Consider the following 27848-nt stretch of genomic DNA (forward strand, 5'->3'; position numbering starts at 1 on the left):
CCCCAGCGCCATCTCCGCCTCCGCCGCGGCCGCTCGTCGGGGCGCTGCTCCCGCCCATCTCCGCGCCGCCGCGCCCGCCCCTTCCCGCGATAGCGCCGGGCCCGCTGTCATGGCGGCGGCGGAGGAGGCCGAGGTGGACATCGAGGGGGACCCTGCGGCCGCGCCGGGGTGAGTGAGGGCCGTGAGGGGCCGCTGCGGCTCGGCCAGCGCGCCCCGTGCCCCCGCGGCGGGCGGGGGGCGTGAGGGGAGAGCCGCTCCTGACGGGGCGGCCCGGGCCGGGCTCTTCCCGCCGCTCCGGGAGAGACCTTGGAATGTCACGGAATGCCCGTGGAGAGGGGACAGCGCCGGTGTGGGGCATCGGCGGGAAGGGCACTGAGAACGGGGCTGTGATAGCGCTGGTGTGAGGAGAAGGCGGAACCGCCGTCATGGGATCCCCCAGAGCCCGGAACAGCGCTGCGAGGCTGCTGGGAGAATCCTTAAAATACCCATGGAGAAGGTGCTGGGTTGTGTAACTGTGAGGGAGGCTCAAGAAGCTGAACGCCCGGAGGGAGGTGCAGAAAACGGGTTCATAGAATCATGGAACGTTAAGGATTGGAAGGGACCTTAAACATCTTCTAATCCCAACCCCCCTGCCATGAAGAGGGATATGTCCTACTAGAGCAGGTTGCTCAAGGCTTTATTCAATCTGGCTTTGGACGCTCTAGAGCTGGGGCATCCACAGTCTCCCTGGGTAACCTGTGCCAGGGCATCACCATCCCCAAGTAAAGAATTTCTTCCTAGTATCTAACCAAATTTTTCCCTCTTTCAGTTTGTACCCATTAGTCCTTGATACATCCTCCTTGTACTTGATACATCCTATCAAGTGCAGTACATCTACAGTACATCCTATCGCTACAGTTCCTGCAAAGAGTCCCTCTCCAGCTTCCCTGTAGCCCTTTCAGATAGTGGAAGTTTGCAGTGAGGTTCCACACAATCTTCCCTTCTCTAGGCTGAGCAGCTCTCCCAGCCTGTCTTTGTAGGGGAGGTGCTCCAGTGCTCTTATCGACATTGTGGGCTGGCTCCAACACTTCCATGGCCTTCTTATGTTGGGGATCCCAGAGCTGGATGCAGCACCTCACTCCAGGTGAGGTCTTACCAGAGCAAAGCCCTGCTGGCCATGCTGTTTTGATGCAGCCCAACATTCCAACATTGCCCTTATGGGCTTCAGCAAGTGGACAGATAAGGGGTGCTGAAGTGAGTAGGCAGTGACTGTAATGCCTCAAATCGAGCACTTGCAAGTGCTGAGGGAGAATGAGAGGTTTGTAGCAGAGACACACTGCCCTCAAGTAGCCCCTGCCACTGCTGCAGACAGGCTGCTGGCAAAGGGGACTCTTGATCCCACCCTCTCCTGGGTATGCTCAAAAAGCAGGAGTTGTATTGATCTCTGGACATGGAGATTCATCCTGATCCTTTATCCTATAAAGAGATGGTTGAAGTGCTGCACGAAGCAGTTCAGAGCATTGGTGAGTTTAATTTAGTAGCACTGCAGGGAATATAGGGCCAATTAGTCTTTAGACAAGACTGAATGTTCTGGAAGTAAAGATTTTCGAAAACAAGTAATTACACAAATTCCTAAGGAGATCTTATGCTGCATGAAAATAAAAGGAAGTTGATCAATGATGTTAATCAGTGACAGATCTCTAATTAGTAGTTATTTACAGAAAAGATTAAATATAAACTGGATGAAATCTGTATGAGCACGAGATTAAATATTGGGAAGAAACTCTGCCCTGTAAGGGTGGTGAGCCCTGGCCAGGTTAGACAGGGCTTGGAGCAACCTGGTCTGGTGGGAGATGTCCCTGTCCATGGCAGAGAGTTGGAATGAGATGATCTTCCAGCCAAACCATTCCCAGATTTTACTCTAGGGTTCTAACAACCCTGTATGACAGGATTCTTTTAAACCTTGTGCAAGCAGGAGCTCTCCTCAGCAGGAAAAAGCAGTTTGCCTTTACAAGAAAATGCTTTTACCTTATTGGGGGTAAGATGTAGAAATGTTAAGTGGAGATAATACAACTCAGTGACATTCAATATTAAAATGTTTCTGAACACTGGAATCTCTTTCAGAGATCATGAAAACACAGCATCAAGTCTGCTGCAGGATCACTATCTTGATTCATCTTGGAGAACTGGCAACAGTCTTGTAAGTATTTTTTTAATCAATGCTGCTTGTAGCAAGGTTATCAGAGCTTCTGTGTTCTCTTCCCTCCATGTACATACTCCTTTAGGTCTTTAACCACTGCTTCTTCCTTACTTTTACCAACTATTTATTGTCAGTACTCATGTACAGTGTGACAGAACTTAGATATTAAAATGTGGTTTTGTTGTTTGCAGCCCTGGACACTGGACAGCAGCATTAGTGAAGAAAACAGGGCTGTCATTGAGAAGATGTTGCTGGAAGAAGAGTATCCTTTTGCTGATTTGGTTTTATGTTTTCCTGTAGAATGCTAAAAAAACTCTCTTAATTCCAAAAGAACTGGATAAATCTTTGCTGTTAAGGTGACTGAAGCCCTGTCAACTTCTAGATAGATTGCAGAAATCCTGCTGTAGAAACTGCAGTATCTGTTTCTACAGCTGGGTAATTCTGAAGCAGTGTAATTTATCTGATTAGTAAAATTCTCACATGTACAAATATCTCTGATGCCTGGAATACTTACTTAATGACTATTTCAGATACTATTTATCCAATAAATCACTTTCTGAAAAAATATGGCTCAACCAAAAGGAAGTGGAGAAAAGATCGATGAAAAGGTAAGATCTGTCTGGAAAAAAATTCTAATTAGCTGAGTAGAAATGAAAAGTCCTTCTAAAATCCTTCTTATTTGCTAGATATGCACCAGCAGCACAATTACTAATTTTTATTTTCACTCTTGCATTTGCAGCCCACATAAGAAAACTGGAAAAGTCATGTATGTACATTTTAACAATTGAATTGCATTTTTAAGTGTGGTGTCTGATTTTGTTAACTTACCAGATATTATTTTAAAAAAAATTAAAGTTTCTCTTGTTTGACTGTATAAAATTATTTAAGAGACCTTCCAACAGAAAGAAATATTGTTGTGTGTAACAAGAGGCTAGAGCAAACCAGATTTTGGGGATTTTTTTGGTAGCACAGTGGTCTTTATGATAAAAATTTGTTAATTCTAGTTGCCTTTTCAACCTGAACTTCTCTGTTGCCTGCTTTGATGTATTTCTGTGCCATTGGTCACTGATGAATATTGAATTACTTTGAATCTTCCATCGTGATGGAGAAGCCGATGTGATTCTCGGTATTTTATTTATTTTATTTATGAGTCACAGTTATGTTTAGAACAATACTTTGAGTTCTGCCAAAGATGAGGAGTAGTCCTCCTGTCAGAGGCTGCCTTGAGTGACTGGGATTGGAGAATATCTGGATTTGGGAAAGCACTGATTTCTGCTTCCTGCATTCCCAGGGTGCGTTCCCCTACCAAATCACCTGGCTGTTCCTTGAAGTGGACATCAGAGGAAAAAGAGCTGTTTGAACAAGGACTGGTGAGTTTGTTTTATGTATATATAAAATACTTTAAATTGAATTAATGAGTTTATCTTGAACAGTAAAGTAGTTGACACGAATAAGCATGTTGTATATTATCACAATGCTGCATTAACTATGAGAAGTATAGTAGAGTGTGTTCTGAAGGCAAATCAGGTAATAAAGTAAAATCCTTTACTGTTGTAAGGCCTGCAGAGATTATATGGTTGTGCCAATTGTAAAAGGGTTTGCTTTGCCAAGCACAAGCATTCCTTGGGATAACAGGCAGCAGAGTGCCTGAAATGGGTAAAGAAGATCCTTCAGTTAAGAATAATGATAATTTTTACTACTGGATGCAGTTTCCTTCTTGGTAGAACATAAATAGTGAGGTTCTTTACCATGGGTTTGCTGTGGTGTGAGTGCATTTTAATGAATAATGAGGGTTTGAACTCATTTGACACATGCAGTGCCATGTCTGGGATGTCAGAGCTGGGGTCACTTCCACGTGCTTTGTTGTTTCAGGTGAAATTTGGCCGCAGATGGACAAAAATTGCCAAATTGATCGGCACTCGAACGGTTCTGCAAGTCAAGAGCTATGCTCGGCAGTACTTCAGGAACAAGGTACATGGAGCATCCCTGGAGCTGGCAAAAAGGTGTTTGCCAACGGGTAGCTTGGTTTTTATCTGTCCTTTCAGGGCACTGCTGTCAAAGCAGGTACTTTAATCATTCCCTTACTCAGAGAAGTGGAATATCGTCATTTGCAGATTTAAATGTGAAGTCAGGCCTGATTTAAAATTCCTAGAGTGACCACTGGTTTTATTGCTGGTATAACTGAACAATAAATGCAGTATAATTGGGTCTCTTACACTGTTGGTTGTTAGTCTGAAAATACTGGTTTTCTACTACACAGCTCGTTCTGCTGTGTGTTGTAGTTTTAGCTTCAGCCTCATTTGAGATTTCATAGGCTGTAAGAAGAAATAACTACTTTCTAGGGATTTTTGACTTGAAATACATGTAAATTTATACTTGGCCTAAAGTATACCTGTAATGCTGTCTAAAAGTCAGTTGCAATGGATTAAACTAAATTAAAACAATAAATTGGAAAAGAAACACTCGGAATATCTGCTGTTCAAATAAAACAGTCCTGATTATTTGGGAGGCAGATGGTTTTGGTTTGTTTTTCCCTCCTAAAAGTGATTTATATTTTCCTAAGGCAAAAAATGGCGATTCAGAAAAAGAAGAGCAAAGTCAGTGTGGGAGCAGCCTTCCCATGGAAGATGGGACAAGGGTGGGAGCTGGAAACTTGAGAGGCCTCGCAGACCCCAACCTGAACGCGGTGAAAATCGAAAAGCTGTCAGATGATGAGGAAGTGGACATAACTGATGACATGGATGAACTACTCACTCCCGCCTTTCCGCAAGAAACTGGAAAATCTGAATTATCTGTTATCCCAAAAAGTCCAGTTGAAGAAACAAAAGCAGTGGAACAAGGTTTTTCATCTGCTGGCCACAGTTCTGCAACTGCTTTGCCTAAAGAAGATCCTCAGCACACCAGGCCAGAGACAGTGGAGACATTGGTATTTCCTGCTGTGGCAGCAACGTGTTCCCAGCACCTGAATGGGGATAAATCTGTGAATTTGAATTACCAGCAGTACAACAATCTTGTTGAGAAAGCTGAGCAAAGTGGACCAGTCACATGTCGTGCACAAGGAACCGATCAGGAGCTCAGTGAGGAGCAAAAAGACCAGGCTGATAATGGATTGCTTTTTCCTTTTCCCTGCCAAGTGGATGAAGACCATCAAGAGGAAGCAGAGGAGCTGAAGCCACCTGATCAAGAAGTGGAGGTTGACAGAAGCATCATTCTGGAAGAAGAGAAGCAGGCTATTCCTGAATTCTTTGAAGGGCGCCAGGCCAAAACACCAGAGCGTTATTTGAAAATCAGGAATTATATTTTGGATCAGTGGTGAGATGCATTAATTTCTTCCACTAAAATAAGTGATTAAGATGTCCTGGTCTGATGTAGTTAAAACACTACTTAGCACTAATAGCTTACTTCTCAATAGAGTGAAATGAATTGTATGGTAGCTTGCCAGTGAAGAGCATTCATTATTAATACTTCTTTTGCATCTTCCTGATTTTTTTCTCTGGCATTCTGGAAGCTGAGCAATGAAAATACTTTGAAGCATTAAGAAAATGAATGTTCTGTACCAGAACAGGCTGCATTTATTTTGGCTGTGCTATTTCCTTGCCATTTTTGCCATCCCATGCATAAGAATGCTTTTAACAAATGGTTCCTTAAAATAACCAATGGCATTGATTCCGTAGCCCTGCCTTTACAGAAGGGCAGCAAGAAGTAATAGTCTGTGCTAGAGCAAATAGCGTTGACCAAAGGAACGCCTCAAATTAAGAATGATTTTGGAATGGTGCTTGTGCACTTAAATATTTTATATTCCATCTGCAAAGGAGAAGTGTTAGGAAACATAGTGACTTGTAGTAGGAGGCTCAAGATAATTTGGTTGCCAGTTTTGGTTTGTGCTTGCTTTGAAGTATAAGGAATTATTGAGTTTAACTCTGTCCCCATTCAGTTGTCTTGTGCTCTGACAGCTTCTGGTTGCAAAGAGAGGCTAAAATTCCATTAGACACCAGAGAAGTGTTGAACTGAGAAGATTCAGTATCAGCTTAAAGGAAGGAATAAATGCACAGAGAGTGAAAACAGGACCTCAGTTACAGTCCCCCAATTCCTTCATGTCCCCGTGGTTTGTTCTGCTCTTTGACCGGGTGCTGTGCTTTGTTTTAGGGAGAGATGTAAACCCAAATACCTGAACAAGACCTCGGTGCGGCCCGGCCTGAAGAACTGCGGGGACGTCAACTGCATCGGGCGGATCCACACCTACCTGGAGCTGATAGGAGCAATCAACTTCGGCTGTGGTAAAGATATTTCTGTTGGAATAGTCAATAAAGAGCCTCTTCTGGTGCAGCGCTGAAGGACTGCCCAGTGCTAGGCTGTGCTGCTCACACAGAGGATGCACATTCATCCTTGCCAGGAAGGACCTTCCGACAGATTGTCCCTCATAACGGGAAAATCTAGAAGAGCTTGTAACCTATTAACAGGATTAGAAATTTTAGGCTTACAGAAAACCTTCTATTTTTTCTTTTTATTTTCCTTTCCTCGTGTTTAATCACACATCAGTTGGTGGGATGTCTGTTTTGTTTCTTGCTTTTCTGTGTTTCTTGATACCAGCTATGTCTGAAATTCTGCCTCATTCTTTTTAGGCAGAATTCAAGTAATTGTTTCTTTTCCCACACTAAATTATAACTATTTTCTAGATAAACACCGATGCCTTCATCCTCAGGGCTAGTTTTTAAACAATTCCAGTGTTAAAATTAGGTGACCTGTTAAAAGTAAATGGGCACCTGTAACTTGATGTTGGTTTAGAGGCTCTGAATGAATTTTGGTCCAAAGCTGAATGACAGTCACCTAGGAGAGGAGTAATGTCCTTCAGTTACATTTTGTCTGAAGTAAAGTTATTAAAAATTAGTTAGAAAGAAGAAGGAGGAGAAGAGGAGGTTTTGTTGTTTTAAAAGTGTAGTGGGAGAGGGCTACTAGGGTGATTCTAGTCACCACTCAGGACTATCAAGAGATGTCTTTGCTGTGAGAGTTTTGTTTGCTTTCCTCCCTGTGCCATTTGCTGTTGTCACTTAGCCGTGTTGTTCCTGTGTGTGTGGCAGTGCTGAGCAGCTCTGAGCTCTGCTGACACGGGAATTGTCCCCTGTGTGTCCTGCAGAACAGGCCGTGTACAACCGGCCCCAGCCCGCCGACAGGAGCCGCTGCAGGGAGGGCAAGGACACGGCGGAAGCCTATCAGCTGGCCCAGCGCCTGCAGTCCATGGTACAGCCTGGGGGCAGCGGGAACAAGGGGACAATCCTCTCAGCTTGCATTTATTTTTAAGCCAGAGCACCTCGGGGAATGTCTCCTGTCACTCAGGTTGCAGTTTCCTTAGGGTGCCCTGTGTCATTCAGGTGTCAGTCTTGGTGCAGGTGTCTCACACCCACTCACGTGTTCAGGTATTTCACTCCAGCTGTCTTGCAGGCCTTCCCCTGCAGCCTGAACACCCTCTTCCCCATAATTTATAAGCCACAAAATAGTGAAGTGCATTGCAGTGTGTGATTAAGTTGTTTGCATTTCAGCTGTTAAATACAGTAGGTACATGTTATGGCTTACTCAGAGCCCTATGCACACAATTAAATGCAGCAGTAACTCATTTATAACTGCACAGATTACCAAGGCTTGCCAGAGTTAATTTTTATATTCACATTTAATGTAGCATTTTTAAGTACTTCACAGCAAAGTAAATCAGTTGATGAGAGGAAAACTAAATCAATCCCACTTTAAAAATAATAAATTGAAATGTAAATAACTGTAGCATACACTAAATGTAAACACACTGTGTTTATAGCTTTGTGTGTTGTCTGAGCATTAATTCAGAGCTGGATATCAGTGCCCTCTTGCTCTCAGGGGTACTGATATTCCATGGACACTAACAGGCTTTACAGCCTTAAACCCCAAAACTTTACTGATGACAATTCCTGACAGATTGTGATCTACTTAATTCTACAGAAATCCTGGGTGTTCTTTGTTTTCTGGGGACATGTTGGATTGTCAGTACCATTCCTGGGGCAGTGACCTTTTGGACAATGTCCTTTTGGCTGCCTGGGTGAAGGAAATGCAGTTTTTTCAGGGTAATTTGACTCATGGTGGTTTCTTGCCTCAGCGCACGAGAAGACGGCGAGTGCGGGACCCGTGGGGAAACTGGTGTGATGCAAAGGATTTGGAGGGACAGACATTTGAGGTAACCCTCCTCTGTTTTAAACTTACCTTAAATCATCAGTTCCTGCTAATTTGTGGCAGGTGCTGTTGAAACAGACAAGGGAACAGTTGTGTCATAGGGATTTAACCTCTCTTGTGGAAGTGTAATTTGAAAGTACTGCAGCAGCTGGCACATCTTCATGCTGATTAATACAGCTGCATTTGGGGTTTGCACAGGGGTTTTATGCCCATAAAATTCGTTGCTTTGTCTTGTAGGAGATTTCATGACCCATTGCTTTCAGTTAACTGCCTTTAGGGTAGTGGTAGGGGATGGGAGAATAACATTTAAATGTTATTTTTTCAGTCCCGTATGGTTTCCTTGTGCTCATTATGCAGGTGATAATGAGTTCCTAATATTAATTCTGCTACTAGCAATATCCCCAGTAATACTGTGGTTTATTAAGTGCTTAAAAAATTCATGCAAGGTTAAATATTTTATGGGAGAATTGGAAAGAAAATACATGTCTGTTCCTACAATTACAAATTACATCAAAAGGGAAGAACTGTAAACATCCAATTTTCCTGTATACAAAACCTTCTTAATTTTCAACCTTTCAGTAATTACCTGTAACAATCACTTCCATAATGGTATCATGCCATCCCTATTTTCAGTACCTGTGGGTTAATAATTCCAACATTTCCTGTAAAATACAAATTTGGATGGAAATAAAGGTTGAAAACATCCCTAAGGAGGGGACATGATAAATTCTGACCGTGGTTTGTAATGGCACATGGTCACACCTGGATTTACACCTAGTTTGTGATGTGGGCTGTGATTTTACTGAATTTAAATGATTTGGAGAGTGAGAGAGTTCTCTTATCAGGCACCTTGTGGACCTGATCTCAGACTGTCATTCCTTCCACACTGCTTGGTTCTGCCATGGCTGTTGCCTCTATCCTGAGTAGTCTTGTAACATACAAATTGTATTAAGAGGGCAGGGACATAAAGAATTTATTCTGGGCTGGTTTTGCAGTCAGGGCTGAAAAAGCACTTCAGCCATTGAAACATTCAATTTTTTAAAAAAATCTTTTCAGCATCTCTCAGCTGAAGAATTAGCAAGAAGGAGAGAAGAAGAAAAACTGAAACCTGCAAAATCTTCTAAAGGTTCCAGACAAATCAGAAGGTATTTGATCTCATGGTGTTCAAACATAGGTCTGCTAGAAATATCCTGTGTAGTGTCAGGCTGGAAACCTGCACAGCATTAATATGTATCCTGGTCTGAAATAGCAGGGATGCTTTTCAGATGTTCCATGTTGGAATTCAGGAGTGTGGGAAGTGACATTTCTGTATTTGGTAGAAGCCATCCTTATGTGGGATGACAAAATCCAGCGAAGAAAGCAAGGTTATTCCTCCTCTGCCAAGGAGACAGTGGGAAACTTGAAAAGTTTCAATTTTTCAAAAAGTCCTACATCTTTAGAGAAATTTTCTTTCATTTTATAGTTCCTTTGATCCCTTTCAGCTGATACCATGCTGTTTGTTCACGGAAGAAAAGCAGGTATGTACCTCTGAGTGAATTACTGAGAAGGCTCCATTGCTTGGGTTACTTTTCTTATCATTGTGTTTATCATTCCAGGAACCCTTTCAGGTGAAAGTGTCTTCTGAAGCACTTTTAATAATGGATTTGGTGAGCATTAAGTTTTATCTTTCAAAACTCTGTGAATGTGTATGTTGTGGGTTTGGTTCTTGTTTTTAATGAGCAACATAACAAGACCAAGAAAATAAAACAGAGAAGCTGTGGCTGCCCCACCCCTGGAAGTGTTCAAGGCCAGGTGGGATGGAGCTCTGAACAACCTGTTCTAATGGAAGGTGTCCCTGCCCATGACAGGGGGGATGATGAGATAATCATTAAGGTTCCTTTCAACCCAAACCATTCTGTGATTTTTTCCCAGTCAGACCTAGAAGTGTGAGAATCCAGTATTAAGTAAAGCCCCTAAAATGAATGGGTTTTGTATTGTGCTTAATATACAACTATCAACGTTCTAGAAAAACTAATAAGGGCTTTGTTACTTTACTGAGAGCTTTACTACTTACCACTCTCTGTCATACTTTAAATCTAATTTGCTTAAAGCTACTTTCTGAAACAGACTGCCCTTCTGAAATCTATGCCTTCATTTTCTCCCAGTCTGGGAATTGATTTTGTGTTTGCAAAGCAATGTGTGGGTTTTTTCAAGAATAACAGGCTGTACTGAAATGTGTGCAGTTGTTCAGCACTGCCCAGGGTGCAGTTTTTGAACTTCCAAACACATTGCCTTGTGTATGGAAGTGATGCACCCTTGCACTGCATCTGTGGTGTGTATATAATAAGCAAAATTAATCTTTTCTGTTTGCTTTAAATGGAAGTACTGGGTATTTGAGAGTCTTGAGTTGTCTTGAGTTTTCCTTCTACATATGCTTGAGAAGTCACTGCCTTGTGAGAAATCCCCCAACTTGGGCTTTCCTGTTTGTTTGATCTCATTCCAGCACTCTCATGTGTCTCTGGCAGAAGTGATTGGGCTGCTTGGTGGAAAGTACTCTGAAGCTGATAAAATTGTGGAAGTAAGCCTTTGTCTTTTCACATTTTCTCTACAATATTAAAACTGAAATTATCATAGTTACAATTTGAATAGATGTAACTTATTTCTAAAAGGGAATTGATCAAATGTATTAAAGTTGAAGTTCATTACTGTAGTCTTGAAATATGAGAGTTAAGCTTACATTCAAATGTCAACTGCATCATGAGGAAGATCTGATAAATGCCTCTTAAAATCTCTACGTTTTCTGTAACTGATTTACAGAAATCACAGAATCACTGGGTTGGAAGAGACCTTCAGGATCACCAAGTCCAACCCATGCCCTAACACAACTAAACCCTGGCACCCAGTGCCACATTCAGGATTGTTTTTTTAAACACATCACCACATGGTGACTCCACCACCTCCCTGGACAGGCCATTCCAGACCTTTATTACTCTTTCTGTAAAAAACTTTTTCCTCATATCCAACCTATATTTCCCTTGGTGCAGCTTGAGACTGTGTCCTGTGGTTCTGTCAGCGCTGCCTGGAGAAAGAGCCCAACCCCAGCTGAGCACAGCCACCTTTCAAGGGGCTGTAGAGAGGGACAAGGTCACCTCTGAGTCTCCTTTTCTGCAGGCTGAACACCCCCAGCTCCCTCAGTGGTTGCTCTCAGGGTTTGTGTTCTCAGCCCCTCTCCAGCCTCGTTGCCTCCTCTGGACGCGCTCAAGCGTCTCAATGTCCTTCCCAAACTGAGGAGCCAGAACTGGACACAGCACTCAAGGTGTGGCCTCACCAGTGCCATCAGTAGGGGAAGAATGACCTCCCTGCTCCTGCGGGCCACACCATTCCTGATGCAGGCCAGGATGCCATTGGCCTTCTTGGCCACCAGGGCACACTGCTGGCTCGTGTTCAGCCGGCTGTCAACCAGCACCCCCAGGTCCCTTTCCTCCTGGGCACTGTCCAGCCGCACTGTCCCCAGCCTGTGGCACTGCAGGGGGTGAGTGTGGCCAAAATGCAGGACTCGGCCACACCAACCCCCTGCAGCCTGATGGAGGCTCCTTGCCCTGGTGCAGCTGGAGGTTCTTTCCCCAGGTGTGTGCAGCAGAGCCGTGCAACAGCCTGAGCACAGGCCTGCAGTGCGAGATGGACCCGGTGTCCCAGACGCAGGCCTCGGAGTCGCTGGCGGCCAGGGGCTTCCAGGTCATCGGCTGGTACCACTCCCACCCCGCCTTCGAGCCCAACCCCTCCATCCGCGACATCGACACGCAGGCCAAGTACCAGGTACAGCAGAGACACCCAAAACACCCTGCGACCCCAAAGCCTCCCTGGGCTTTACACTGTTGCACCAATGTATCTTACATGGCTCAGCGTGAATTGACATAAAAGCTGTTCTTTAGGTTTCAGCTTTGCTGTTCTGAATAAGACTGGGTTTTTGTATGTGGTGTTTTTGGTGTTTTTTAGAGCTATTTCTCCAGGGGTGGTGCCATGTTCATCGGGATGATCATAAGCCCTTACAACAGGAATAATCCTCTTCCCTATTCCCAGATCACCTGTCTGGTCATTAGTGATGAGATCAGTTCTGATGGTTCCTATCGTAAGTACACCTGTTTAATCCAGTGTCTTAATTCTCCTTTTCCTTTTGGGTGTTAAGGGGAAGATGTCTGGTTCTGAACCTGAGAAATCAGTATTTCTGTATTTATATTGTTAGTATGATGGCATTATATAAATGGTGTCATTTATAATGGTAGCATGGTCTGGATAAACCCAGGAATTTCACTGAGAGAACAAACCTGTGGGTTGTCTGTGCTGTCAGGACAGGAATATACAACTATAAATACATACAAGATTGATCTTCTGTGTTAGTAGTTCCCACAATTCCTGAAAGAAGTGAAAGGGTTGGGACACAGGTCCCTGTTATTTACATACAGAATCCATGTGAACAGCTTAGAAACTGTATCCCATGTCTGTCTTGGCCTGCATTACAACATTCTGAACAGATTCTCTGCTCGAGGAGACAGAAATAAATAGCAAAGAATTGGCTGCTACAGTGGCCAAAAATCCTTAATTTTTGAGTAACGTGGCATTCAGCTGGTCAGAGGATCAAAGAAATGTGCCAGCTGTCCAGGGGAACACAAGGCACAAAGGCTGAAACGGTGCTGGCATGACCCCCCCACCTAAGGGAACAAATTCCTGGTTAAAAATACCATTGGCATTTCATGAAAACAGGATCTGTTCCTTTCTTGAGCAGTTAAGGACATAGCACATAAAATTTGCTGCATTGCAAGTGATGATCAGATCTGCTCTTTTCCTGACATGGACTTGAGGAAAGTTCACCTGGTAACAGTAGATGGTTCTGGTAGCTGCCCATTCTCTCTCCTCCTTCCTCCATTTATAAAGTCCTGGTTTTTGCATCCACACTCCAAGGTTTCCAGTTCTCTTGGCACAGCTGTTGCTGAGGCCTTGTGAGCTCACAGTTCCCTCTGTTTTTTCCAGTGGAAGCAGAGAAGGGAGCCCATCTGCCTGGAGCCTCACTGCACAGTCCTGGGGCAGGGGCAGCACTGGCCACATCTGTGCCCCAGAGCCTGTTTACCTCACTGAGACTTTTATCCTCTTCTCCCACACGTCCCACCCTTGTGGGGGGGAGTTAAAATACTGACAAACTCTATTGCCCTGAGAACTAGACATTTTTGTAGCCATGTGCGTTTTCTGTCAGAGGATTTCAGATTTCTGTTTAGCTCCTGAAATGAAGGTTTTACAAAATGCCATCTCCTCTGGCTCTTTGGAAATGATTTACTGAAATGTACAGTCTCTTTCTTGCTCCTTGATTTTTGGTAAACTAATTGTGTCCTGCAAATAACTTTCTGATGGTTCTTTTAAAATATTTTCTAGAATTCTCTTCCCCCACCTGCAGTAAAGTAGAAGAATTTCTTCATTTCTGAGCAAAGTTCTTTTGAAATTGAAAACAATAGTCAGCACTTCACCATCAGCTCATTCGTACTGAAAAACCAAACCTTTTTTATTAATTTAATGACCATATAACTCTTAGACTACAAAAGTGCAACTAAGTTAGAAAGACTCAATTCATTTTTTTATTTCTGGGTTGGTTGTAGATTTCTGTCCTTCCTTACGGAATGGGAATTGGCAAGGGCAGGGAGCAGAACAGATTTGTTCCTACTCCCACCAGAATTAAATTTGGAATCCAAAACACTCATCCTTTAACCTCCTTAATGTTGTCAAGTAACAGAACTACAGGCTTCTGCTGTCTGTAATAAATGAGGAACACTTATGGGGAGGGAAGGGATTGCACCTGAACTGAACAGGAAAACAAACAGTGGAGTGTAGCAGAAACACTGAATCATCATCTTCAATTGATTGCAGGCCTGCCCTACAAATTTGAAATGGAACAGATGTTGGAGGAGCCTCAGTGGGAATTAGTATTTGAAAAAACAAGGTGGATAATTGAGAAATACAGATTATGCCACAGGTTTGTGTCCACTTCTGTTACAAACAGCCAGGTTGGAATTTTTATACATTTATTGTTACGTTTCAGTCAAGACCCATGGCTGCTTTCTCCAGCACTCCTGTTTTTTTTTCTTCCAACAGCAGTGTCCCCATGGATAAAATTTTTCATAGAGATTCTGACCTGACTTGTTTGCAGAAAGTAAGTTTTCCTTCTCTTAACTTTTTTATGTTAGATTTTTTTTTTTTTTAATGCAAATCTGTTTCATGTCAGAAGTCACCTGGAGTTACACTTTTACAAATCAGAGATGTAAATTAATGATAATAAATGATTTCTGTGGCACAACTTATTTACTTTCAACACAGTTAAAATAAAGATCCTCCTCTCAGAGAGGCTGGGGGTGTGGTTATGTGCAGACACCAAGTTTGACCCTCAGTTTGGAGAGGAATTAATGGCAATTAATTACTCAGGTCTTGCCTCATTATTTTGTGTGCTTTCAGTGTCAAGACCTGCTCATGCCTCAAGAGCAGATTTGGCCTTCCTGGTCCTTTGTTCCATCAGTAAAATAATGCTGTGCCATGTTTGTCATGGATAAATAGGAACTTAAATTTTCCAGTCAGTGTAGTCACTGCTCTGGAGCTCTGACCAGTGGCAGCTGTACCATTATGGCACAAACAAGACAGAAACTCTGCCCAAAGCAAAAGACATAAACAGAAAACTTGCACACAGTAATTGCACGCATTGATTTTTTTTTTGTTCCCTCTCAGTCCATCTTTGCTTATAAAGTGTAAATCTAAACTTGAGTTGGTAGAATGCTCTGAAATGTAGTTGTTGGGTAATTGGTTTTAAAGACTTGGGTTTAGAACACCCCGTTCCTTTTAAATTTATAATGTACAAACACTTTTTGTAGTGCTCATCCTAAATAAATAAATAAAAATCTCTTTGCAATGCTTATCACGTAAAAGAGGGGGGAAATGACAATCTCAAACAGATTTCCTTTTCTTTTGTCTAGCTTTTGGAGTGCATGAGGAAGACTTTGGGCAAGGTAACGAGCTGCCTCATTGCTGAAGAGTTCTTGACTCAGATAGAAAACTTATTCCTTTCCACATACAAGAGTGAAAAAAATGCTGAAGGAAGTGAGAATGAACGTTCACACGAATTGCTGATGTGATGGCTCTGGAATTTTGATTTCATTTTTTAATTTCTTCCCCTCCTCTCCATTATGTCAACTCTTTCAGAATTGTTATCCCTTTTAGTAGTGACTGTTAAGAATTCAGTGTCGTCTCGTTGTGGTTGAAAAACGCTTTGAAAGCTCCTCATGCGTGCCTGAGGAATGCTTAATGCTGGTGAGTGCCATGGAGTTAATGATTGACCAGCCCGATGTTTGGGAAGGAGGACACCCTGTCAAGAATGCTGTGCATCAGTCTGCAAGGAGAGCCTGTCCTCTCGCAAGTCTTTCAGTTTGGGAATTTTCTCTGATGTTTTTATCTGCAAGTGCACCTCTAGCTCAGAATGAATTTGTTCCTTTGCTGTAGGGAGTGTAAGTTTGAATGAGTTCACAAAAGGGAAACTTAACTGAAATGAGGGTTTTGTAGCTCAAACTTTCCTGGTGTCCAGTAAGTTTCATCCAGTTGTAGCAAAATTCATCACCCAATTTCTTTTTTTTATTCTTATTTTTCTTATTACTTTTCCCCATTGATTCTGATGGTCAGGTAGCTTTTTGGCACATTCTTTGCCATCCTGCTTCTATATTGGGGAGAAAAACCTGATGAGTTTCATAACTTCTCAGTAGTGGCTGTGCTTGTTTCCAGTGGAAATGATAACTCCTGTCTTACTACAGGTTACCTCTTTCTGACCTTCCATTCTACAGGGAGGTTTTATGTTGTTCTCCAGATCATTGTGGTTTGTCCACTTCTAATTGCCACTGTTTCCTGTGGAAACCAGAGCTTCTGACTGATGGCAAACTGAGTGAAAACTGAGAGCAGAGAAGGATTTGTGTTTTTCAAGAGAAAAAAATCCCCATTTTTATATTCAGAGTCTTCTCTATAATGTACAGTTCAATAGAAAAACACGTGTTTATATCAGTTCCTCAGTTATGATTTCATACAGGTATATATTTAGATAAATCAGTCACAGATTGATCTTGATTGAGAAGTTTCCTGATTGCAACTTGGAAATGTTTCATGAGCTGTATCACTGTGAATCTTTTTAGAAAAAAAAAAAGTGCTTTAAATGTTGCTTTCTAAATACTAAGGAAACTTGACTTGTCTACAGGTATTACTATTTCCACATGTTTATCTTGGGCAGAGTTTCTCAGAGAGGTCTGAGATATATTTGAAAGTTTCAAGCAAGACTTGGAGTTTATATCTAGAGGGGAGACAATGGACCCAGTTTTTATTTTAAGAAAATATGTGTGTGTATATATATATATATAGTTCTACATAACATAAAAGGAATTTTGAGATTTTATATGTTTCAAGTTTTTGTTTGTATAAAGAGTTTGAAAAGCTTTAAAATCATAGAGTTGCATCCCAAGGAGGGAACTCCTTAATGGGAAGTTAATGTTATATTTTTATCAGGCCTCATGAGTCTCTCTGTCACTAAGGGGAAGGAGCAGAACCTGAGCAGATGAAAATGTGAGCCCTTGAAACTCAGTGATTTTCCCACATGTAAGAGCTGTGGACTCAAAGTACTGGTGGGTGTAGTGTGCTCTGTCTGTGTTCAGATGTGCTGCTGCACAGCTGTAGGTCCCACCACTGTGTGTAATTTACCACTTGGTGTAACCATCTCTCTCTGGCCTGTTGGCTCAGTCTGCATTTACTCACCTCTCATCTTTGGGCCTTCCTGACCACCACTACTGCAAGGATTCCTGGATTGCTGGCTGAGCTACACTCCAGGTGGGAGAGCATTCCCTCTTCTCAGTCATGGGGAGTTGTGTTGCAGTTTTGCAGTTTTCTGGAAAGTCTGCCAGTGTCAATGTCCTGACAGTTCCAGTTAGAGCTGCTGGGAGGAGAATTTTGAATCTCTGTTGTCACAGCACCATGAAGGGGATACTGCTCCTGTTCCACACCCTATTCCCAGCTCTTTAGGGATGGGTCAGGATTGCCCACGTAGTGCTAAGAATGTCCTGGCTGCTTCCCTCTTTGATGAGGTAAAGTCACACAGTTGTATTGTTGTATTCAGCAGTGATGTTACATAAGGAAATTTTTCAGTAACCCAGACTTTTGAAGTGATTTTTCTGAGGACATGGGGCAGGATTGAGCCTTTGATATGCACAGAAAAGCTCCAGAATTCCAAGTTTTTGTTGCAGGGTGATGTGGGAGAAAATACAGTGCTTGTACCGTCAGGATCCAGTCTAGCACACAGAATTCTGTGGGAATTGGAAAGAGCACAGTTGTGATGCTGAGTAATGATTCTGTTGACAGGAGGCAGGGTAAGAAAATAAACTAACCTACTTTTCATCATTTAGTTTCACTGAGTGGTTAATGATATGAGTCTGGAAGTTGCATGCTTCCCAGGAAATAAAAATCTGTTTAACTAATATACCAGTTCTACCAAACACATTTTAGGCATGAAAATTTTTTATTAAAAAGCTTTTTTCCCCATGCAGGCTTTGTTTCAGTGGATCTGTGCAGACTAATCTGCTGTTCCTTTCCATAAGACCTGTGTTACACCTTACCAAGTTGTTGCTCAGGACATGAGAAATTGTTGAGTAGTGAGTACAGTGATACAGTTAAAACTGGAATTCAACAGATTAAGAGAGGAAACAAAAAATTAACAAAAAACCCACAAAATAAACCCAAACAACCCCTCCCATGGTGTCACTTCTGGCAAATATCCCTGTGGGCATTTGTTGGCTGAATCATGTTTTGCTCTCCCAGTTACCAGCAGTGCTGCCTCACAGGGATGCAGATCTTGTGTGCAAGGGGAGGGAACATCCCTAATTTTATTTTTTTAAACTAACCAACTTGCCAGAAACAATTCTGTTGAAAAAACCAAAATCCATAACCAAGTAAAGAGTTAATGCTGTTGCTGCTGACATTCAGTACTTTTTTCCTTTGCTTGCGTCTCTGCTATTTCTGCCTGATGACAGACAAGAGTCTACTAATAAAGGCTGTACATGCAGTACCCAGAAAGATGTGTCTGTATTTGTAACAGCTTGTCTCCGGGGTCTGGAATGGCTTTGTGCCGTGTCGGTGGCACTGACCGAGTGACAGAGGCAAGCTCGGTTCCAGCAGAGGGAGCTTTGCCACAGCTGCTGCGAGAGGTTCGGAACTCAGAGCGAAACTCTTCTTACCAGGGTGTTCAGTAAACTTGCGGCCAGGGAGCGCATCCAGGCAGGAGTGCCTCGCTGCGGAGGTGTTTCCCTCGCTGTGTTACACCCGCTGTGCTTCAGTCTCCCTCAGATGATCCGGTGCTGCTGGGGCAGGGATGCTGGGATGGTACCCCAGTCTTTGGCACACACCTCGCAATCCTGAATCAGCAGTGTGAGGGGTTTGCAGGGGCACGTCCTGGAGGAAAGATCCCTTTCCATCCGCCACATTCCCTGCCCCGGTCTGATCCAGGCGAGCTGGTTCCGCTCTGTTACCAGAGTCCACTCTGCTGGGCAGGGCTGAGCCGGGAGGGCAGAGCGGCTGGAGGGGCAGGAGAGGCTGTGGAGGAGGACAGTGCACCCCAAAAGGAGGGTGTGAGCTGAGCACCCCAAGTGTCGGCACGGGGAGCGAGAGGTGCTGTGCTGGTGCTGTGCACCCCCGAGGAAGTGAGGGATAAGGACTTCATCTATCCCCACGGGAAGCAGCCGGTGGTTTAACATCCCAGTGAACGCTGTAATCACACGTGATGCTGGACAAAGTATTTAATGGCCTAGATAAAAGTATTCGGGTTGTTTAATTGCTGCTTTACATAGACCTACTGCCCTACTTTTACGAGGTTTAGAATTGTGCTGAGAAATTGTTTCCATGGAAGCAGAGATCACTAAAGAAATAATGCACTCCACATTTCCTACAGGATTATTCCTTTTACAGCCTGCTGTTCTAAATAATTAACTCTTGTAGTACTGTTGCAGCTTAGCATGGATTAAAAGAAATAATATTTTTTTGGTGTCATGGAGGCATTACATTTTTAAATATATATAATATATATAAGTAGTTGGATATATATATATAGTTGGAAAAACTTGTCTTTAAAGTAAGTCTGTTCCTTCCTTATTTACAGAGGGGTAAATCCACCAGTAAAAGAAAAAGTCAATGAAGAAGTGCACTTTTATTTTGAACTATATTTCACATTTGGCATTTAAATAATGTGAAATAAAATATAGACAAGATATGAGGAGGTAGGTGATAGTTAAATGGATTTTGACTTTGAAGGAGGGATGTGAAAATTAAAAGAAAAAAGGACATTATTGTACTGTGGGTAAATGAATGACTTAGAAATGGGAAAAGAGTTGCTAAACTATTATAGAATCATCAACATGACAAATTGACTTACCTGGCAGTTTTAATAATAGTTTTAGCTGTAGATCTCAATTATTTTCCAAGAAAGCTAACTGCAGTCATTATTACCGGAAGGAATATCCAGATTGTGTCCTGCTTTGGCAGAGGGTATTTACATCCCATTTCCATGTGGAGCTCTGATTTTACACCTATTCCCTGGCAGGCAGGGTTCTTCCCAGTGTGCACAGAGCCATGGGTGCAGGAGCTGGCAGGCACTGGAAGTGGGGCAGCACACAGGGAGGAGCTGACTGCAAGGCACGTGGCTGGGAGTGCAGTGCTCTGCTCTGTGGTCATTACTGGTCTCAAAATAATGAAGAGTCTGACAGGGTTTGACAAATCAGATGAATGGAAATGACTTAATGCAAACTGCAAGATCTTTGTCAGCTGCTGCCAAAGCAAATGGAAATGGTAAGACGGGTTTGTAGATCACTGGGAGAGTTGGGAACCACTGGAATGTTCTGTGAAAGGCATTATTAAAGTTCAGATTGAAAAATTTTTAAGAAATAACAAACAACTTTGTAAGGGTAACATAAGCATGGAAATCAGTATTCCTAGTGCTGCCTTGTGCCAAAGGGATGAGCATGTGCCAAAGGGAAGGTGGGAGAGAAGCTTTCCATGCTGGAAAATGAGGCTGATTTCTGCAGGAGAGCAGCCATCAACCTGGTCAGCTGTGGTTCCTCTTGAATCAGCAGTTGCTCCAGGCAGCAACCAGCAAACTCCCAAAGGCTTTATTTAATAAAGCTGTGAAAGTAGAAAGTCCATAACTGATAAGAATCTAGACAGTGGAATGACAGAGATGCTGTGCAGTGACAGAGACAGGAACAACCATGATGGAAGTGGAGGAGTAGGATTTCCTGCAGAAGAGGAAGAACCTCTTTAAACAGCCATTTGCATACAATCCATACAAAATCTAAAGAAGGAAAAGGGCCAGCTGCTTGTCTTTAATCCATAACGGAAGCCATGGCAGGAGCTTGGCTGCTGTCTCTTTCTTCCCTGTTGTTTCCTCATCAAGCAGGAGCGAGGGAGGCAGCTGGAGGCAGGCGCCACTCCCTGAGAAGTAACAGGGAGCTGGGAAGCTGTTGACTGGGATTTGGGAAGGAGATGCCAGTTGTTTTGGAAGAAGAACCTGTTTGGTGGGTCTGATTTGAATCAATAAAGGGAGCAGCACGCCAGTGTAGGAATGAGCAGCCTCCGCCAGTGGATTAAAGCTTTGGATGCTGCCTGCTGTCGCTCAGGACTTGATCTGTGCTTTTCTCCTGCACTATGGAGCCTCTCTTCGGGGCTGTGCTGGGTTTGATTCTGGCAGTCGCTTCACCAGCCCACGACAGCTGTACCTGTGAGACCAACAAGTGGGCAGTGTGTGCCCAGGATGGCCCAGGGAACTGCACCTGCAGGCTGGCAGGTTCAGATCACCCTGTAGACTGCTCAACCCTGACTTCGAAATGCTTCCTGATGAAGGCAGAAATGATCCCCCTGAAGGAGAAGCGCCTCTGGAGACCTCCCCAGGCGGTGTCAGACAGCGATGGCATTTACAACCCTGACTGCGAGGACAGCGGTGTGTTTAAAGCCAGGCAGTGCAACCAGTCCAGCACCTGCTGGTGCGTGAACACCGCGGGCGTGCGCAGGACGGAGAAGGGAGGCAGGAGCCTGAGCTGCAGCGAGCTGGTCCGGACGCGGTGGATCTACATTGAGCTGACACACAAGAGGAGCTCCAGTGCCTTCGCTGTTCCCGACGTGGCAAAGGCCCTGACGCAGCTGTTTGAGAGCAGGTACAAGCTGCACCCCAAGTACATCGCGGCCATCAAGTACGACCCCCCCCTTATCCAAATCCGCCTGGACCAGAACAAGAAACCCAGCTGGGATGTAGATATAGCTGACGTGGCCTATTACTTTGAAAAGGACGTGAACAATGACTCCGTGTTCCCTTCCAACAGTAAATTAACTGTCTCAGTCAATGGAGATGCTCTGGCTATTGAAAAGCTCTGGATTTACTATGTGGATGAAAAGCCCCCAGAGTTCTGCATGAGGCAGCTGGCAGCTGGCATTAGTGCTGTGGTCACCGTGGTGGTCCTCACTGCTGGCATTGGCATTGCCGTGCTGCTCGTCCTCAGGTGGCTGCGCACAAGGACATATAAAAAATTTGAGTGTAAAGAAATGAGGGAAATGAAAGCCTCCAGCTTAGAACTGCCCTGAGCTGAAAGAAGAACAGCAACTACAGGAAGAAAAGGAAAAAAAAGGCACAAAATACAAAGAACAGACTTGGTGTATGCGATGGATTTGGAGTTTTTTCCTTCCTACAGGAATTTGTACAGTGAATGTTCTAAGTTATTCTTGTTTAGTAAGAATAAATTTTTGGGTTATAAATGAATTTGGGAGTCAGTTACCTAAATATTTTAAATGACTCCTACTTTGGAGGGTAAGAAAACTGTTACAGCTGTCTATTTAACATAACACAGAAGCCTTTCACTCCTGCTGCAGGCCTGGCTCAGATTGCTTAAATACTTAAATACTCTGTGGGGTTCTTGATGTATCTATTTACTGAAATTAAAACACTTGCCTCAGCATATCTGGGCTATATTGCTGCTTTCCTCATGGTAGACTTTTTTAAAATGCAGTTTGTTTTTAGTTCACGAGGGCTTTGAAAAACAAAAGTTTCTGGTTCAACATACACCATTTCCATTTGACCTCACACTTGCTCACTTACCTGCTGGAAAATTCGGAGTGCATATTTGGGGCAGATGCATCACATTTTTCCAAAATAAGATTTTTATGCACTTGCAGCAGCAGCATTAATACATTCACAGTTTTGGAGCAGGGTCTATAATTCATTGTGTGCCTTACAGCAACACGCCAAAGCTGGTTGTTAGTCGGTCAGGAATACACACTTGTCTGAGAGAAGATGAAGTGAGAATTTGAGATCTAGGCTTAATCTTTCCATGTCATAGGAAAACTCAGAACTTAGCCTAACTCCACACAATTTTGCAAGTAGCCATTTATAAAACAGACTAAATTGAAAATCTAGAGCTGAGCAGCCCTCAGCTGAAGAAATGTAGGATGAGAATAAAATTTTTCCAAGTACATTGCTTAACCAATTTGTTAACTTACGCAGAGCAGATCAAAGCCATGTGTTTGAGAGGCTGGTGCTGTCCTTCAGTCAGGGATCATGAGATGTACAGTCTTTTCTGGCTTTCACCAGTCTTTTAAAATCCCTGCAGTTTTCTCTTTCCATCATAGGAAAAAAAATTATTGTCAAGGTGAATGATGAGATTTTATATGATAATATAAACATTTAGACATAGCATTCAGTAGGAGAGGCAAAAGTGACTAATTGTTGAAAAAAATCTTAGCAGGTAACAGTGTCAGCATCTTTCCTTGGCTCCCGCTTTTCTTTTTAGTAGCTGAGATTGAGAAGAGAGGCTGTTGTGGTGCCATTCAAATTTTTATTACTCGTTAAGGGACTGCCCCATGAAAGCCCCGAGTTGTGGTTGGTTATTTCTTTGCTTGTCCTTCAGCCCAGTGGAGTGCACACTGGTGAGGCACCAGAAATGCACTAGAGCTGGTTAATAGGAGGGATAAGGTATCTGCAGTTAATCAATAAAATGAGATTAACTGAAGCACCTGAACCTCTCCTTGGACTAGATCATTCTACATGAATAAAACTGTGTAGAGCAACTGTAGGATGTGGACTTGAATAAACCAAACAGACCCATGGCCCCTGCTGAGTACTCATTTCTCTCCTGCCACCTCTCACACCAAATCTTTTTTGCACATGGCAGATCTCATATTTTACTGCAACAGCCCATCATATTCTGCCTGTTTGACTTTCTTACCACTCCTGACATTCTCACTGAAAAGGAGACAATGAGCCTTTTTTCAGCTTTAAACTTTGCAAAATGAAAATGCTTTTCATTATTCAGATTTTGAGGTTGTTAACTCTAAAATTTCTAGCTATCCTTCTCCTGATTACATCATCCTGTTTTAATGGAATATTTGCTCATTTTATTCTAGTAATTATGCCCTGTGCTCTCTGCAGTGCTTCTGGGTTCTGTGGGTGATAGCAGAGAGTGCCTTTGTGTTGTTGCCTATTTGGGTTATAAAGCGGGGTGTGCTTGCTTTAACGATGCCAGAGGAGCTGGCTGTTGCCTAAATTATGTTCTGCAGTTCCAACTGGCTGCCTTGAAAAGCTCAAATTAAACACATGCAGAGAAAAAAAATCCCCTCTCTGCACTCCAACTCTGAAGAGGCCAGCACTGCCCTTTGCACACAGTGCCACTGCCCCTGGGCAACTGCACAAAGTGAGCTTTGGCCTCCGCTTTCAACTAAAACTTCTGTACCACTCACGATCTGAGGACAGTGCCAGAAGCAATGGCAGCACTACAGCAAGGAAATGAAAGATAAGGATTAAAACCCTCTTAAACTCTGCTCTCTCTACTCCCCCGGTAAAATCCACGTCTGCCTACATCTCTGAGTATGTGCCCTGGAATTCTCTGACACGAAATGCCCGTGTTGGTTTGTAGGTGTTGGTGTGTGCACACACCCGTGTGCTCCACACCTGCATTAAAAACACACACATCACTGTTTGTCAGGGCAGGGGAGCCCTCGGGAAAACTTGTGGCGGCAGATCCTCCTCTGCACTCACCACTCTGCAGCCTCTGGCTCTCAGCAGTGGCAAAACAGTCAAACCTGCTGCTGCTGTTGTGGAACAGCAAAGAGTCCTCTTTTTGTCCTATCTTCCCTCACTTAATAATCTTTTAGGGATATTTAGACTGGGATTATGCCAGATGAGCTTACTGATGAGAATCTTAACAACTGCCATGTCACCCTGATTTTTTAAGACTTTGCTAAGCCTTCTGATGTTTGCATTCTTGTAACAAACTTTCTCACACACAGTTCTGTAAACAACTTATGTTTTGCATTCTTTCATGGAGGAGGAGAGAATTGATGGACTCTTGGTCTGTCCAGTGTCATTGGAGAGGTGGCACTGTCACCCTCCAATCCACTGTCACTTTTGGAAAACTATAAATGTTGGAGTCAGAAAATAAAGGGCCCTCTTTTGTGTTCACCTTGAGAGCAGCAGTGTCCGTGTCGTCTTTTCGTGTCGTATGACGACAACTGCCACGTAAATACACTGAGGTCCCTCTCGAAACACCTGCACCTCTGGGATGTTGTGGACAACTGGAGACAAGATCCCTTCAATACTTCTAAAAATGTTTAAACCTTGGGGAATCATCCTGCAAAAAGGCAAGCCAATATTTAGTGCTCAAATATCGAAACCACTTTTTCAGTGAACAGTTAAAGAAGTAACAGATTGGCCCTTCCTCTACTTCTCCTTAATTGGGCCAGTTAATGCTATTAAACAAATCTTCCTTGTGCAGGTACAATTATCCTTTCCAAAGCATTTCCACTGATTTGCCTCAGGGTTTAAATACTGCAATTACTTTTTTTTTTTTTTTTTGGTCAATGCTAAAATTAATCTTTAGTCATTACCATTGCTATCAAAGCAGGAAAAATGAGCTCCCAGAACTTTTACTATTATTTTTCAGCAGTTCTAACAAAATCTCTTGTACCGGGCTTCACCTAGTTAAAATTTCATCCATGCCAGGCAGCCTGACAAGATCCACATCTCATTTGCACCATGATCCCTGGTCCCTGAGGGATAACACTCCTACAGCCCCACTCCAGCTCCAATCAAGCGCTACAGAAACAATTAGGGAAATTAGGGAGACTTTGTATTATCTAAATGAAAGATTGAATTATGAAAATGTGCACTGCTAATTTTCCACTGAGGTTTTTACATGTGGGTCCAGCGGTACTGGTGGTATATGCACCCAGCCTTTTTCAAGTGGTTCTTTTGAGACAAATTTATCTTTTGAGATAAATTTATCTTTTGAGATAAATGCCTGTCCTTGTAAAGTTTGAAGTGAGAAATCTCAGCACTTTTGCTGCTCTGGTTGCACCCAGAAAAGCTGCTTGGAACAATTAGAAAGCTATGAAAAGAGCACTCCTTATTTACAGCCTCTTCACTCACGTTTTGGAATTAAATTTAGCATTGAATTTTATGACAACTTTTAGAGGAACAGTTTTACAGGAAATTTCTGCTTGGTTCAGTAACTTCATTTTCTGGATTTTAAATCTACTTTTTTAAAAACATCAACAACAGAGATAATATGCAGCAATAGTTAATACCTATTAAATTCTTAAAGAGTATCCTCCAACTGGATCTCAGTGGGGAAGGGAAGGGCAAAGGACAGGTAGTCCACAACACAACACACTCAGTGGATCAAGGCAGGATATTCTAGTGCACAACATTTGGAAAAAGTCTTGACATTAATGAAAAGCATTGTCTGATCTTTTAAATGATTGTGAACTCCTGATATTTCAACTGGCCAAACAGACTAAATGGAATTAAATCCAATTTCTGACTTGTAGAAGGTGACAGAGTGCATTTTTTCAGCCAGGATTTTAGCCCAGCATTCATGAACAGAAGTAAATTACACTGAAAGTTGAATTGCAATACTATCAATTAATAATTAGTTTTTCCTTGGATTTATATAATACCCAAATATTTAAATATTTTATAATGAGTTTTTTCATTTGAAGCTGAAGACTGTATATTTCAACTGACAACTTTTTATTTGTGATGATCAAAATTGATAGCAGAGAGATTTTAGTACCAAATACTGAAGTATCTGTATACCAAGCACAGGAAAATACTTTTTATATTCAAACTACTTTTCATTACTTTCATTGGATTTGGCATTTCTTTGTATGAGTAATTTCATACATATACAAAACCTCATTTCATTCAGAACAACTACTTATATAAAGATATACACAAATACTAATGGACACACCCACACAGGAAAATTGTACCTATTAAGGTGTTAATTGTTTAATTGGGCTGAGGAAATAACTTATGACCTCTAAATAGGTCTTCTACAGTCTTAAAAATTTTAAATTTGCTTTCTGGTCTTCTTCTGAAATTAGAATTATAGTCTTTTTTTTTTGTAGAAAAGATGAAGCTTGTAAGCAAAAACTCAGCTACAAAACTGTCTTAATCTACCTCTCTTTACCAGAGAATATTCTATTTTATTTCCCCAAGGGAAAAAAAAAAAGTTGTATGCACATGTCTTCATTAAAATTCAAGAGAAGCAATAATATGAATTACAAGTTAGAATGTTTTTTCCACTACACATCTATTTAGAGCTAAAAAAAACACCACTCTACAACTTTCCAATTGCTCAACTGTTTACCAGATTTTCATCTAGAGATATATTTAGTGCTGGTATTTGATAGATCCTATAATTACCTGAGCTGTATTTGCTGCTTGTCTGCTTTGGAGTTTTAATTGCAAGCAGTGATGCTTGGGGAAACTTTAGAAGTGCAGAATGTAGAACACAACTTTCATCCCCATCCTTCCACACTCAATACATCCATTGGTTTTTAGAAGAGTTTAGCCAAGGACATAGGAATAGGTCCTATATCCTCTATGCAGAGTTAAATAATACATTGGAGGAACAAATAATTGCAAAAAGAAACATGCAAAGAAAAACCCCCAAAGCAGTGTGTTTTCAGCAGACTCAATAAAAAATGGAGACACTGAGGTGGAAAAATGACAGAAAAAATGGTAGAAGGCCTGAATGGCTTAGGAATGGAGAATTCTAGATAGAGAAAACAATAAAAGTAAGAAAATACCAAGTGTAGTAAGGCCATTAATGAGAGCTTTCATCACAGTTCTTCATTTCCTGACAGCTGGGACACACACAAGCCTTGAGTTAGACAAAGTGCTTTTCTGCTGCTACAGCTCAGCCAGTTTTGTGACTGGAGCAGACAGCCACAAAAATTAATGCTGTGTTACTGACTGACAGATTTTACTCTGTGTGCTTCTTATGATAATGGAGCCTGGGCAGGTCTTAAAGGAACTGTGTCAGAGGAAATTATAAGATTATCATTACATAAAGTTCCTTCTTGGCCTGGACTGCAACAACCAGTCACCATGTATTTCCCT

At 42.5% G+C, this 27848-nt stretch overlaps 2 protein-coding genes across 3 annotated transcripts; both read left to right on the forward strand.

Moving 5' to 3' along the window:
• The first annotated feature begins 18 nt into the window (after positions 1-18).
• Positions 19-18484, forward strand: MYSM1 (Myb like, SWIRM and MPN domains 1). Of its 2 annotated transcripts, none has more exons than XM_038143859.1 (20): positions 19-168; positions 2104-2179; positions 2371-2441; positions 2710-2787; positions 2919-2945; positions 3471-3549; positions 4052-4150; positions 4743-5491; positions 6326-6456; positions 7314-7417; positions 8301-8378; positions 9431-9519; positions 9837-9891; positions 9970-10020; positions 10857-10931; positions 11981-12169; positions 12350-12482; positions 14267-14372; positions 14492-14549; positions 15361-18484. In XM_038143859.1, the coding sequence occupies exons 1-20, from the start codon at positions 110-112 to the stop codon at positions 15517-15519; spliced, it is 2466 nt and encodes an 821-aa protein (XP_037999787.1). In that variant the 5' UTR covers positions 19-109; the 3' UTR covers positions 15520-18484. The 2 variants fall into 2 exon arrangements, with proteins under 2 accessions (XP_037999787.1, XP_037999788.1); XM_038143860.1 differs by having other exon boundaries at positions 14495-14549.
• A 145-nt stretch (positions 18485-18629) lies between these two features.
• TACSTD2 (tumor associated calcium signal transducer 2) lies at positions 18630-22537 on the forward strand. Its single transcript, XM_038143870.1, has one exon. The coding sequence runs from the start codon at positions 21104-21106 to the stop codon at positions 22031-22033; it is 930 nt and encodes a 309-aa protein (XP_037999798.1). The 5' UTR covers positions 18630-21103; the 3' UTR covers positions 22034-22537.
• The last annotated feature ends 5311 nt before the right edge of the window (positions 22538-27848 follow it).

Source organism: Motacilla alba, chromosome 8 (genome assembly GCF_015832195.1).
Source record: "Motacilla alba alba isolate MOTALB_02 chromosome 8, Motacilla_alba_V1.0_pri, whole genome shotgun sequence".
NCBI classification, from domain to species: domain Eukaryota; kingdom Metazoa; phylum Chordata; class Aves; order Passeriformes; family Motacillidae; genus Motacilla; species Motacilla alba.

What these genes read in the sequence shown, in the direction of transcription:
- MYSM1 (XM_038143859.1), top strand. Translation starts at nt 110, where the DNA reads ATGGCGGCGGCGGAGGAGGCCGAGGTGGACATCGAGGGGGACCCTGCG. An exon ending in TGGAGGGACAGACATTTGAG is followed by an intron (nt 8,379 to 9,430) that starts GTAACCCTCCTC and finishes AAATCTTTTCAG; the next exon opens with CATCTCTCAGCTGAAGAATT. An exon ending in ACACGCAGGCCAAGTACCAG is followed by an intron (nt 12,170 to 12,349) that starts GTACAGCAGAGA and finishes GGTGTTTTTTAG; the next exon opens with AGCTATTTCTCCAGGGGTGG.
- TACSTD2 (XM_038143870.1), top strand. Translation starts at nt 21,104, where the DNA reads ATGGAGCCTCTCTTCGGGGCTGTGCTGGGTTTGATTCTGGCAGTCGCT.